Genomic DNA, 14,963 nt, shown 5'->3' on the forward strand with positions numbered 1-14,963 from the left:
AATTTGGTATTGCTATACCTGAATATGTGTAAGTGCCTCGTATATATGTATGTTATATGGTATCTTTCAAAGCAGAAAACAGAATTGCTTAACATTGTGGGGCAGAAGCACCTAATTGTCGAACCTGTGGTTTCGCAGAAAGCGAACCACATGAATTAATTTTAACTAGACTTTAAAGTATGTATGCCCTAAGACAATACACAAAAACTTAATATACGCCCATGAATGTCATGTGTGAATAAATACTACATTATCAGATAGGAACCTTGGTTTATGTCAAGAAAACAATTCATTTTTAATCATTCATTTAATATTGTTTGAGATAAATAGAATATAGCAATTGCCAATTATCTTTACAAGATTATCTAATTGTATAATTTTAAAAGATTACAATTTTCAGATATGTGGTAGCTTATAGATAATTCACAATTGGTGCAGATAAATAACTTCTTATATGATTATAAATTTGGTGCATACATGAAAATACCATTTTTAACAATTTATCAATTTAAAATTCGTCGTAAATCAATATTTTTTTAAATACATGATATTATTCAGTTCATTAATATATATTTAATTATTTATTGCTTCCGTTTTTATATTAATATATTTATTTACACATCTATCTAGATCAATTCCAAGTCGTTTATAAGGCTTTTATTTTTTATTATTTTATTAAGAATGTTCTTAGCAAAGTATAGAGAAATATTGATTAATGTAAAGAGTGCAACCACCATTTAATTTAATCCTAATCAATAACTGAACGTTGTCTACAATAACGTATCTACCAGAAAAATAGTGAAATGTCACAATTTATTACTTAATGAGTTAAAAATTTATTTCGGAATTATCAGATGCCAAATTTAGTTTTAATTTGAAACCACTGTTTAAATATGGAACCTACCTACTTATTTATGAGCAAGATTTGATTCTTTACTTACATCACGTTTAGGAAGATAGATACATATGTGAAAATAATATTATATCACGGCGTGCGTAAATGGACGTTTTACGCACGCTTCGCGTGCGCAAAACCCCCATTTCCGACCCCGTAATATAAAATTTTATACAACACGCGGACGAAAAATGTTTTTCTGACTCGTGTGATTGCAGTCCTCGCCTGCGGCTCGGCCTGCAAACTCACACTTGTCAGAAAAAAATTTTTCGTCCTCGTATTGTAATGTACTATTATGATTTGATTCCTCTTGCGCACATTAATAGCTGTTAAAATCGGTATATTATAAAGGAATAGTAACTAAGACTTTGATATCTATTGATATATACTCTGATATCTATTAATCACTTAATTTTGACATAAAAAGCAATATCATAATACATAATGATCTACTGCAAAAGATATCACTGTTAGAATTTTAAATTATCTTTGTTATCACATCAAATCATCATCTTGATTATTTTTTTATCAACATTAACATTTCTTATGATTCAATTGTGGCACGGCGAATATCGTAGATATGATTATTTTTTATTTTTATTAAAATCCCAAGAAGTGGACTTCGGGTCTACGAAACGATCTTACTTCCAAGACGCACAAATAGATGTTTCTCATCAAAAAATAAACATAATATTTTTTTTGCTTCTTTAATTTTGTGGCCATTTCCGGCTACTCGCTAAGAGATGGCGCCACGAGTATTCTGAATCACATTTTCAAAGTTTTCTAAAACATCGTGTACATATACAAGTTTCGAAGTGACTGTCGGAGCATGGCCTCTCCCCGGGCATGATCACGTAGCCCAGCGGAAAATCCACCCTATGCCAAAGTTTTAAATAATTTTAAAAAATATTTTAAACAAGGAATAACGTTTTTACGCAACCACATGTTCGCACGTATATTTTTCCATTATTTTTGTTTTAATTTAATACAGACCCGATATCCATTCTAAGGCATATTCTTCTAAATACAGACCCGACGTCCATTTTTAGATATATTCTTCTAAGGACAAACAACTTGAGCGAGGTTATGAGGCGTGCACGGTCGTATACCGTGTGCTGTGAACGACATGTCACGTGACGGGGGGATCACGTCCTGCCCACTCACACGCAGTCGATGTACGCAGCCAACGAAACCGGTGACCGCATGCGTTCCAGATAACCTGCATACAAAACATGCAATCAGAAATAGCTCAACTATTGCTCATATACAAGTAGCTTCTTAGCTGCCGGTGGAATCAATTGTATAGCTTATCCCATTAAAATTACAATAAGCGAGAAAAATGAATCAATTTACTATCTACTGATAATACCATTTAAAAATTAGAGAGATCTCTGAAAAAACTTCGCGATAAGCATGATTAAACTTTCTTAATCTGTCGGAATTAAATGCAATCAACATCCACTAATGAATATAGGCGTCACTCAGAAAATAAGTCTTGCTGTAGTCTCGAATATCTAAATTGGTGAGCGTAGTAGATGAATAACTTCTCACAAAGGTGCTATCCGGCAATATTTTAATTCATAAGTGGCTTCTTCCAACATTTATGAGAAGGACAAGTGATGATATTTGAGACCAGCAATATACTGAAAAGTAATCACATAACCTACCCAATGACTATGATTATGTTTTATGTTAACAAAATAGTAAACTTACTTTGTAACATTCTTCGGAGGTTGGCCGACGTAAATGTACGGATCGACGTCCAAGGAGCTCATCCGCCCTTGCGTCGTGCCTCGAGCAATCGCCGATCCAAGTTTCAATACGGCATCCTTCTTGTATCTTCTCGCAGAGATCTTGGACTTGTCATCAATTCTAACTTTTCCGGTTCGCAACTCCAATGGGCCATTTCCAGCATCCCAACGTAATATGGCTCTGTCATGCGCGAATCCGACCCACAAGTAATCTTTCACTCCCGAAGCGCTCACCAAAGCCCCATTACCACAAACAGGAGACACCTCGGCCCAAATGTCGAAGCGCTTCGCTGGAAGTCTCGTCCTCGCCATAATCCTGGCTTCCCCATCGAAAAGCGGGACTGTGTACAGGTCGTTCTTTTCTCCTGCGAAGTAATCTTCGTACACCGGATAATTCTCCTCAACCTCATTCGTTACCCACTGATCCTCCTCGGAATCTTCGAACAGAACGTCAGTTTTCGGTTTGGTAGGTTTATTACAACCGGACCTCGCATTGCTCGTCTCTACTACTGTACTGGGTGTGGTAGGAAGCATAGTTTCTGTGAATTAATCAGCATAGGAAACGTGAATCGAACTGTTAAACAAATAATATGGACTACGATCGTGCGGAAGGACGTCTAGCGCTACCCTAGCGATATCCTACCGGCGGGAGGATGTCGACGCACGAGAGCTCGGGCTCCGGGCTGTCGGGCTTGCCGCTATCGCTGGTGTCCACCGAGGCGTCGGTGAGATGGAGCGAGTTGGAACTCTGGTACTCGGTGTCGACTTCTACCGGGAGGTTCGTCTCTAGCGGCGGCGGTGCGGGGGTGCGGGGGTCGGCGGAGCGGCTACCTCGTCGCACGTGCGGGGAGTCGTCGGCGCAGGGCCCGAAGGCCTGCAGCACGATGTCGGCCTGCGTGCGGCACGCGTGCGTGCGCAGGTGGCACGTGGACAGGTACGTGCGGCCGTCGCTGCCGCACGCGGGCGGCGCGGGGGCGGCGGGCGCGGGGGCGGGGGGAGCGGGGGGACACTCTGTCGCGCCGCACTCGCACGTCGCCAACCCGCTGCGTACCACGCAGTACGCGCCGAAGTAGCACGTCATCCGCTCGCAGTTTGTCGCAGGTAGCTGTGTTGATTCCGCTGGAAATAGTTAGATTGATTAGGCACATTTATCCCGTAACTTGAAACGTGTTTAAAGTTTTTAATGTATAAGGAGAAGTCATTCAGAATGATTTTCAAGTGCTTGCGCAAACTGCGTAAGGTATGTGTGTGTAACTGTGTACATGTGTACATACGCAGACGTGCGTGCCTGTGTGTTTTTGTGTACGTGCATGTGCAAATCGGTTGCGATGGTTTGACATCTTTTTAAATAAAATTTTCAAGCAATAAAGTTTTCTTCAGGTAGTTTTACACAACCAATGAAAAAGGCATTGCTATAGAATAATAGCTACTGATACTTACGATCAAAACACCCATTAGGTCCAAGTGTATGTTCATGGTTTGAGCATACAGTGCATTTCTGGCCCTGTATGCCAGGTTTGCAGACGCAACGGCCCGTCATCTGCTCACAATCTTCACGAACAGAACCAAAAGCTGAGCATCCGCATGCTATGGAAAAAACAAAGATGAATATTAATAAAAAATATTTAGAACCTTTCGTATAAAATATAATTCAAAGTATTTTAACTTTATTTTGGCAAGGTAACATGCATTTTATTCCAACATATTTTTAAGACAGCAAACTTCATAAGATTGTAAAATGTAAAATATGCACTGGGAACACTTCAGAACCCTGGTTCGCAAAGATCACATTTCTGCTCGCCATACTGGTGTAGTGAGCAAATCTGGATTTGTACTCACACTACCCGTTCTCTCTCGTCACATTTCTTATACACGGAAATAAATTATGTGTATAATATGTGTGATAATAGTGCACTTACGTATGCAACCAGTATGTCCAGTTCCAATACGCGGCAGCCCCCAGTACCCTGGTTCACAGCGATCACACTTCTGTCCTCCGACTCCAGGTCTGCAAGTACACTGTCCGCTCTCATCACACTGCTCCGATACAGAGCCCAGGCGATGACAGCCGCATTGTGAGGGGCAGCCCGCACCCCCTGGCCCCTTGGAGGGTGTCACCCCATCCGCGCAACAACCATGCCATGATTCTTGACAGTCTTTCTTCTCAGCAACGGCTTTGTCTAGATCAAGTAAGAATTGAAAATCAAAAATACTACATACCATGAGCGAATGTACTTAGAGTAGATATTTGTTTCCCTGTTACTATTAGTATAGTACAGTGTTGTCAGATCAGATTTGTAATATTACAGTGCACTGACGAAAAAATTACAGTAGATGGGCAATCATAAAGTCAAATACACTGTAAAATTATAATACATTATACAGTAAAGGCACTAAAATAAAGTAAAATTTCAGCAAATCTACTGTAATTACAGTGCATCTGGCAACACTGGTATAGTATTTTGAATATTCGCTAGACATATTATATTATAATACCTTAGCGAACATAGTAGCGCATACAAAAATAATTTACCATTGGTAATTAATGCCACTTCGTTCAACATGATTTATTACATTGACCATTTAATATTTAAATTTCTATGTCTTAGTGACAAAAAGCCTTATTAGAATTAGAATTGTCTACCTTTCCGACAGCACCTCGCAGCTTTCGCGGTATGATGGCAATAGCTACCAGCAGGACAGTCCTTACGATGAGGTCCGCCTCCGCAGTCCATTGGTAGTCCATCCGCATTCATCAATGGCTCATCGTCACCACATGGTCGGAACTTGAAAATATAGAAATATTACGAAATATTATTATACATAAAATATCACAGAGATGACAGTATTCAAAGGTGCTTGGTCTTTGTCTAACTCTGCTAGCAGAAACATCAAGACCAATAATAAATTACTGTTAGATATGATATCTTATGCACAGGTCAATTTAACATCGCTGTTTCTAAATACCTAAAACTTTGAAATAAGGCTCACCTCCAAACCTCTACACAGTGCTAACGGACGAAGCCTCAAGTCCTCTTGTCGACGGCAGGCTTCCAGCTTCATGTGGCACAGAGTTGGGTACAATCTAAGGTCGGAAGCACATACTGGTGCAGATGTTGCCGCGGCGGCCGCAGCAGCCGCACAGTCGAACAGACAAGCACATCTCGGCTGCCCGTTAGCATCCACCTGAAAATAATAAATAATACGTAATAGCAATTTGGCGACTCTATTCTTCTTCGCTTCGAAACTATTGACGAGCTTTAACATTGTCATTGGAAAAAATGGAAATATCAAGTTAAAATTCACATATTTTGCTTATGATGAAATCTCTATCTAGTGGCAGAAATCTGCTAGTCCATACGCTACTTCTATCGATGGACCACTTATTTGGATAGTTTTATAAAATTATCTGCATAAATCTGCATTAAACAATCTTGATGCAGTAAAATCGTCATTGTTCTACAATTGCGACGAAAAAACAAGTATTTGAGTTGATTTAACAAGAGCTGTATTTATTTGGTCTGGTACGCACCGCGCATGTAGCCTCGTAGGCGCACTGCACTCGGGCGCACACGGCCGTGCCGGTAACGGGCTCGCTAGACGTCTCCATTTCTTCCGAATTGCGGATCTCGTTCGCAATGTCGCTGTGTTTTATGTAGGTTTTGTTAGAACCTGCAAGTAAATATGAATTGTTAATAATTTACAATCTCATAATCCACGTCTAATAAAAAGAAATAGAAGTTATCATTCTGGTAACACACGGATTCGATCTAGAGCTAGAGAAATATCTGAATGATTCATTATCGCGTTTCTCACAAACCCCCTGGTTTTCCACGCGCGAAAAGAGATCAGCGAATGCGACACGGTTTCCGTATCGGCCCATCAGGATCTCAGTGACTTGGCCAACTGGCTTGGATTGCAGTGTTTCGGATTGCGGTGGTTGGATTGCGGTGTTTTTACGGATTGCAGTGCAGGACCCCCCGGTTGGAGACCCAGGTTACCGCCGGAGAGCTCCGCGCTAGAGCGAGAGGTAAGACCCGAGTACCCCCCATTCCATCTTTTCGCGAATACCCTCCGCAGGCTTGCTTTGGGGTGCGAGTGGGAAAGCACCATTGTGTGCCTCCAAACACTACCCTCCTTTATTAAATAATGAGGGGTGTGCTGGAGAGACCGCGCGTCACGAAGAACTGTCGTCCGTCGCTGGCACCCTCACAGGGCTTTGCACAAGCGCACTTGACCCGGTGGGGGGATGGCCGCGCGGTGACCGAAGAAGGAGGAGGAGACGTGCCGGTCCTCCGGCGCTCCCTCAACACCCGTGTATGAGGGTAGGCGCATAAGGGTGCGTGACTTGTTCGCGCCCCCTAGTAAGCCTACACGTCCAGCGGAGGACCCCCTGCACACGATGTTCGTGCGCGGGGGAAGTCGGGGTACTCGGAGGCGCGTAGCCTGCCGGGAGGTCCCACTGCCGACCACCAGGCCGGAGTCGGACGCGCCCTCTGTACCAACAGAAGACGAACCCGATCCAGAAGAAGGACCCGGGCAGGACATGCCGACGTTAGACCCGGAGCCGCCAGCACCTGTAACAGTAACACCACCTAAGAGGGCGAGTAAAATCCCGAGACGGGTCTCGCCCTCCGACCCCATAGAGGAGAGACCAGCAAAGTTGCAGGTGCTGGAAGCGTCGGCGTCAACAGGTACGTCCTCAGAGTACGAGGACAGCGTGAAGGAGCAAAGCGCTGGCGTGGAGGTTGCTGCTGCGGTGCAGGTCATCGCGCACCGGTCACCCCCGCGTTCCCCCTCCCCATCCCCTCCACCCCCGAGGGCACCCTCCGTCGAGGCCGGCCTCGACAGCACCTCGTATGCGCAATTGGCATCTAGGTCGTCACCGTCCGGCCACACGGAGGCGACCGATAACCCGTCTATTCCCGCCTAGCCCCCTACCCTTCCTACCCGCTTAGCCGCGAACGAGTTGGAAAGCGACAGTGTAAGTAGGGATAGGGTTAGCGATGTACCTGCCTCGCCTAGTGGCTTGAGGCAGGGCGTCACCTATGCTGCGGCAATGTCAGCACAGGGGCTACGGAGTGCGCCCACCTCACCATCCCCGACAACAGCGGCTGCTGATGCAGCGCCGCGTTCACCCGTCGTTGGTGGACCATCCCAGGGTCCTCGAGCAGACGACAGGCCAAAGGGTTACCCCCCCATAGTGGTGGAGCGGTTCCCAAATTGGACGCAGCACTTCGAGGTGCTGCGAGCCCGATTGGGTCGCGAGCCGAGCGCACGGCCCTATGGACGAGGGATAAGGTTCATCCCTCAGACAACCGAAGAATACCGGACGATCCAGGCGTTCCTGACCGACCTGTCAGGCACAGAGCCAGACCTCTCCTGGTTCTGTTATACGCCGCGCGAGAACCGCCCCACTAAGGTGGCTGTGCGGGGCTTGCCGGCGGATACGAACCCGGAGAGTTTGCGGGGCGCTCCCGGACTTGGTTGCGGCCGTGCAGCGGATTGTCTCAGACGTCCTCGGGGTCCAGTGCGGCGTTCCTCAGGGTGCTGTAATAATAATTATCACTATTTCTTACCAACAGTACTATTATCATGTGTCGAGTGCGTACACTCCCCATAGTACGCGAGGCAGGGCGGCTCCTCTCCCCGCGCGCGCGCCTCGCACGCGGCGTTCCGCAGCGCGCACTCGTGCGGGAAGGTGCGCTTGGTGTCCTCGCAGACGGGCTCGAATATATCCTAGTATTTTCAAACTTGGCGTACGTATAGCTATCGCAGCCCAGTACCAGTAAATCCCATAATGCCAATCACACATTACAAAAAACATTTGTCTCACTATCTACCTACCTACCTCCCACTACGGGTACACGGAGAAGACACCGCACTAGTGACAACTCGCTTGGAGGATCTGCCACCGTACTCGTCTGACAGACACTCGGTTCCGGGTTCGATCCCCGTCCAGGCAGATATTCAAGTAATATTAATTATCACTATTACTTACCGACAGTACTGTTATCATGTGTCGCGTGCGTACACTCGCCGTAGTACGCGAGGCGGGGCGGCTCGTCTCCCCGCGCGCGCGCCTCGCACGCGGCGTTCCGCAGCGCGCACTCGTGCGGGAAGGTGCGCTTGGTGTCCGCGCAGACGGGCTCGCGCGGCGCGCCGCTGCACGCGCCGCCGCACGCGCACGCGCCGCGCGAGCACCACGTGCCGGGCGGGCACTGCACCCCACCGCACGACTCTACAAAACGGGATAATTTTATGTTGTTTTGTTTATTTTAAGTACAGTTCGCGCCAAATTGCTAGTCCGCTCTGAAGTTGTTGCGAGCAGGTGTAGTCATACAATTTAGGTACTATGGTGACGCGATTCATTTCTATATTCATAGCGGACTAGCAGTTTTACGCGTACTATACTTGAAATATTTAAAAAAATATAGTTAATAGTATCAAGCGTTAGTTTGCTGAAATCCATGCTTAATAATAAGTACAAAAACTACTTACATCACAATTGAATTACTACTTTGTAGCGAAGTAGGTTTTATGCTTAAAAACTTTTAAAAAATTCGTTACCAAGTGCAATCTGTTAAATTTATAGCAGTAAAGGAACAATAATAATTTATGTATTTCATACGTAACAACTATTAATGTAAATGTATAATTACATGTTCAAAATTATACAAACGTATCAAACTCAAAAAACTGATTATTAGTTGTACATCTCTCACATTTATGGATCCCAGTAGACCATGATCTACAACTTTTAATCCGAAAACAAGAAACCATAATATGATGATATATAAGGATACAATCTTTGAATAATTAATTAGACGTGTCTGTATAAGGATACAGACAAATAAGGATTTGAGATAGCATTTTATTGTATGTTTCTATTAAAACTCACCACAGGAGCCCATATGTTTTACGTGAAGTCGCTTTTTCTCGCGGCACGCTACATCGCGCAAGGCGCAAACGCTGCTGTGCGTTTTATTGTCATTGCCACACACTTCTTCAGTTTCCTAAAATAATATTATGATTTTAACATATTTTTAGATAAACTGAATGAGTCACTGCTTGTGTTGTGTGAGTCAGAAATATGAACAAAAAGATGGCATTTTCGAATTACATTTTTATTACGACCTAATAAACAATTTATTTTCAAACATTTGGATCGCGTGGTTTTTCGGGAAACTCAACAAATTTTGGACTATCTAAGGAATACCTACTGAAATTGCATAGACTCCTCATACTTACAGTTCCTTCTTCACAATGTTTTGGACATACACAGCTGGCTTCTGAAACACCGTCACTTTCACACACAGCGTAGAACTCACACTTCTTATTCTCGCAACCATCTGAAATTATTAATATTGGCATATAACAGTTATCTCATTCTTAAAAGTCGGAAGACAGTAATCAATTCATATCATTAAAAGAATCGTGAATTTGCAATAAGGTACTCATTGACATAAAGCGGAGTTATCACCTAAATTTACTTGCCTCCACTAAGTAAGTATATTAAATATCGTCAATACAGTAAGATGCTCACGATGCATATGGGCGCGAACTTGTTGGAGCAACACGAACAACGCCGATGGTGGTGAGCTTTGTTTGTTTCCATCGAGGACAATTACTCATGTCACTAAATGAACACTAAGTACACTGCTAGCTTGCAGCCTAGAAATAAGCCACTCACTGCAAGGTCCGTCGTACAGCACTTGAACGTCACGACGATGTCGGCAGGCCTCCAGCTGCAGCTTGCAGCGGTTGCCGTAGGAGATGCCGTCGGAGCCGCACACGGGCGCGAACTCGTTGGAGCAGCGCGGACAGCGGCACACGCCGCGCCCGCTCGCCGCCACGCACTCGCCGCCGTGCGGGCACACGCGGCCGGCGCACACGCCGTTTGAACCTGGATAGATGGAGAGTTTCACTTCCGATTATTCTAAAGACATTTTCAGTTTGAATTTTGAAATAATCTGCCTAATTGCAAGAGAATCGTCGCAATGAAATCGCACATTACTTACATTATATTGTAAGTTGCCTCATTACTCGGAGAGTGTATTTAGTGTGACGATACTGCCATACTTTGTTGAAGCTTCAACAGGTTTCTATGTCTATCAGATTTCAAACTATTGAGAAATAACACACAATATGTCCATCACAGCGACAGAGAGCTGGCAACATTGGTGACTGTTACATTGCAGCAAATTTTCTAGAAAGATGTCGTTTTTACAGCTCATATACGAATCTCTATCAAATTTTAAAATGAGGGTAAACAATCAAAAATTTCCTAATTCAAGAAAAGACAGATACCCGAATTCAAGAAATGAATAGTACACGATTAATAAATGTGGCAAAAAGTTCGCGATTCATTATTGCTGAAATCTTCTGAAGAAGCAACATCACAAGAAGAAGTCACATCTAAAACATTAAATTCAGGTTTACTTTTGTGTATAGTAAGTAGTGCTAGTAGTTCATAAGTTTCATAGGACTTTACCGCACGCGCCGGCGTGAGCCACCTTCAGCTCTCTACCCACTAAACAGCCAGCACGCCTTAGTTCACATTCGCTGTCGTGGGTGCGGCCATCAGAGCCGCAAACAGGCCGCAACACCGGCTCGCAGGGCGGCGGACACGCGCACACAGCGCCGCTGCCTTCCACGCGACACTCAGCCCCGTGCCTGCACTCTACCTCCGCACATGGGTTCACACCTATGGATAATCATGACCTCTAACGACAATTTTTGGTAACAATCTATTAATACTTAGAAACTATGAAGCGTTTTTCCTCCGCCTAGTAGGTAGTCGTAGAATCATGAATGTGTATGAATAGTGATATATGTATGAATAGTGCCGTTTCCACAGCGTCACTTTTGTCAGCTTCGTCTGTCTGCTTTTTTGCTACGATGATGGGCAACACCGTCCCCCACGGTTAAGAAAAAACATTACGTGAGTTCTCACTCTTAATCTTTCGCGTTCATGAATCCTCTATCCACGCACTGCTTTAGGTAATTTTTCCATGTTCAATGTAAAAAGGTTAACTGTGTGTTCAGAAAAAGGCATTTTAAAATGATGAAAACGTTTTAATGTAACATGTTATTACAATACAGTTTGAAGATATTAAGTATTCATACCTCGTTGGTAAATAATGAACTGCCGTAAAACTATAACTTACCGGAACTGCACTGCCCTTTAAAAATAATCCTCAACTGTTTCCTAGCGCGGCAAGATTCGCGGTGCATCTGACACTCGTTGGAGTAGGTCTTCCCGTCGGACGCGCAAACAGGGGAGAACTCCAGCGGGCACGGCTCAGCGCAGCGACAAGATGGCGCGCGGCGGTCGTCCAGCTGACACACCTCGGGGTCGGGGCAGGTCACTCCCGAACAAGGATCTTTGGGACAAATTCAAATCAGATTGCTGTCTTACTCGAATACTATCAAATTTACTTACGTCTCGTCCTTATAAGAGGAAAAAACTCAATTAGAAAATTTTAAAAATAAGTTTTTATCTTTTAAATATATTTAAGGTCTATCTATCATTAATTTAAAATAAGAAGATAGACTGTCATCAAGCATACATTGCCGGAATATTGACCGGGAGAGAATGCTTAGAGTATTAAATCGAACCTTAAAGGTATTAGAAGTAGGTACTCGTTTACAAAATAAATTATAATAGATGCGATTTGAACATTCTCTCAAAACTAGATTTTTTTTCCGCAATGTCTGCGAATACAAAATATACTAAGTAGGTACATCTCTACTCGAAGACCTAATAACATAAAATTATTAGGTAGATAAGTATGTAATTTATCTACACTTACCACATTTCCCATAGTATTTAAAAGTTATATTTGTGCTTGAATCACAGGCAGCGCGGCGCATCTCGCATTCTCCTGGATAGTCTCTCGCATCGCTGGCGCACAAGGCTCGGGAGCCTTCATGGTCACCGTAGCTGGGGCACGAGCTTGGACACTCGCAGGTGTAAGATCGCCCGTCGGCCGCTGGGCGACACTGCTCCCCCGGGCCGCAGGTCACGCCGCGGCACGGATCCGGCACGTCTACCACAACAGGCACTTTATTTCAATAAACTGCAACAAAAATAGTCGCACGAGCTTATGCTGTCGTAAAATATTGTAAAAACCTTACACAATAATAAAAGTAATAAAATTCCTCTGATCTTAATGATTTTAATTTTATTTTAGAAAGAAACCGGACTAAAACACTAAACTTACTCGCAAAAATTAAGTACGGTAAGGTACTCACAACTTTATTTCAGAGCAGTAAATGGACCAATCCTAAATAGACTAGCCGCTCTACTGAAAGCCGATTATAGACCGACCGAGGACTAAATTGGAATACTAGAACACCTTACATACCTACGCCCAATTTAACAGTCCTCAAAACAGATCATAGTAGCTGGACCCCATAAAACGGAAATAAGTAAGAACACAACAATAAAACCACAATGACTGCTGATAGATTCAAAGTTGCCTTAAATAATATTGAAAAAAAACAGTACACTTACCACTGGGAAACAAATAGCAACCGTACGTAGTTGCAACCAGCAAAAGCAGCAACGTAGGATGGGCAGCCAGCATTGCCTGATGCACTCCGCTGAGTCTTCGTACTTCTGCCATCACACATCGTACTGCATTCAACCTTTCCTTCAATAACCTATAGCTATATTTTATTCTTTTCATTCATCTATAGCTGGTTATGTACCTACTTAATATTATATTATATATTACGTATGTAAAATGTTACGGAGTTATTAAGCTACGTTTTTAAACTACACACATTAAGCTAGCCACTACTTTTAATAATGTGTTTAATTTCAAATTCTCATAAATATTTATCAATTAAGTTATTAGCATCCCAATCAGCTCTCTACAAATTGGATTATCTCTACAGACTCTAATCTATTTAATTTCGCTACTAAAATTTAACGAACATCAAACTAAAAGTGGTTAAAATAATGACTTCACGCTTAGCCAGCTCTCAAGTACCTAATCGGAGATGAATAGAAGCACTTATTTATTGATCTTTAATCAATAACACCCCTAACGTGTTTACATTACTTTGTATGTGTATGTGTTAAATTTAATTATACGGGCCCGTAATAGTATGAAACTGAATGAAGACATACTTACCAGTCACATTTACGGATGCTAGGACGAATATCAATGATAAAGCTTTACTAATCTCTGAAAATTAAAAATAACTGAATACACTGAAAATAAAACAACAATATAATTTGTAACAGAACTTCACAAGGGAACTCTGGCTCCTACACTGAATGAAGCTGTGGGCATTCAACAGAACATTGCGAGACCTGCGCAGTAGGCGCCGTGTAGTCCTAGTGTTTTTCTTTGAGATTCAATATATTATTTTACGTAACATGTGAGGTTCGGAATCTAGTTTACTGCGATCTGAATTCGCACGAACATATCTGTTTATGCTGAATATATGAACAGAACCTTTGGGCGTTATGTATAAATGCTTTGTATATCATGTATTTTCCTATTAATATACTGAGAATAATTATTTTATTGTGTATTACTATACATTTGTGATGTTACTAAATCTTGCGAAAATTCTGTCAAAATTAATTAATTCTTTTTCTAAATTAGCCGATACAAACAATCATTTTACATGCTAGATTTGTCCTTACATTTGAAATAGAAAAATGTGGTTTGAATAAGTATACTTTTTCGTTAGATTTTCATAATTTCAGTTTTGATGATCATTATGCAGAGCAATAATTAGTTATCTATAGGCAGTTCAACGATAACAATAACTGACCTACTACTGTACACAAATAGGTAATTTCCCCTTTACACGAGATTATAATCATAATATCTGCATATGTAATTAAAGGAGATGTTTCATTTTCGGCCATCTTATGTACACTATATCTAAAAAACACGAATAATTTGTATAATTGAAGAAAAATACACATATATTTTGATAACCTAAAGTATTCCTGTTAAAAAATATTTAAAATAAGCATTCCTCATTGAAATATTAAATATGGCGGAATACTGTCAATGTCAAGTTTTCAAAACTGTCGATGTCGGTCAGGGAACCTATGTGGGGTACACATAGGTTACTATACTCCTTGGATGTCGGTAATTCTGTATTTCGCTGTTTTTGTCGTAAAGTTATTATTACCTTAGTACTTTACAACCTGGCTTTTGTTTTGGGTATCCCGTCATTATTTCTGAATTTAATTAATTATTTATAATTATTATAACAAACCCACCTTTTAAATAATATCTGGTTTTATAGATGTAAGTGACATGTCAAATTAAAAAAGAAGAAGT

General features: G+C 42.4%; 1 protein-coding gene across 8 annotated transcripts; it reads right to left on the minus strand.

Moving 5' to 3' along the window:
- Positions 1-970: 970 nt before the first annotated feature.
- Positions 971-13,963, minus strand: LOC140752438 (agrin). Of its 8 annotated transcripts, none has more exons than XM_073086767.1 (17): positions 13,791-13,963; positions 13,166-13,270; positions 12,462-12,698; positions 11,817-12,032; positions 11,141-11,353; positions 10,340-10,552; positions 9,898-9,998; positions 9,548-9,662; positions 8,648-8,887; positions 6,179-6,318; positions 5,638-5,832; positions 5,291-5,432; positions 4,566-4,826; positions 4,087-4,233; positions 3,478-3,765; positions 2,609-3,185; positions 971-2,114 (listed from the first exon to the last, which is right to left on the minus strand). In XM_073086767.1, the coding sequence occupies exons 2-17, from the start codon at positions 13,236-13,238 to the stop codon at positions 1,955-1,957; spliced, it is 3,318 nt and encodes a 1,105-aa protein (XP_072942868.1). In that variant the 5' UTR covers positions 13,239-13,270; positions 13,791-13,963; the 3' UTR covers positions 971-1,954. The 8 variants fall into 8 exon arrangements, with proteins under 8 accessions (XP_072942868.1, XP_072942896.1, XP_072942843.1 ...); XM_073086795.1 differs by having other exon boundaries at positions 12,462-12,728; XM_073086742.1 differs by having other exon boundaries at positions 13,166-13,288.
- Between the last annotated feature and the right edge of the window lie 1,000 nt (positions 13,964-14,963).

This window comes from Epargyreus clarus, unplaced genomic scaffold, assembly GCF_041222505.1.
Source record: "Epargyreus clarus isolate Ecla_fem2 unplaced genomic scaffold, WU_Ecla_fem_2.2 ptg000003l, whole genome shotgun sequence".
Taxonomy (NCBI): Eukaryota; Metazoa; Arthropoda; class Insecta; order Lepidoptera; family Hesperiidae; genus Epargyreus; species Epargyreus clarus.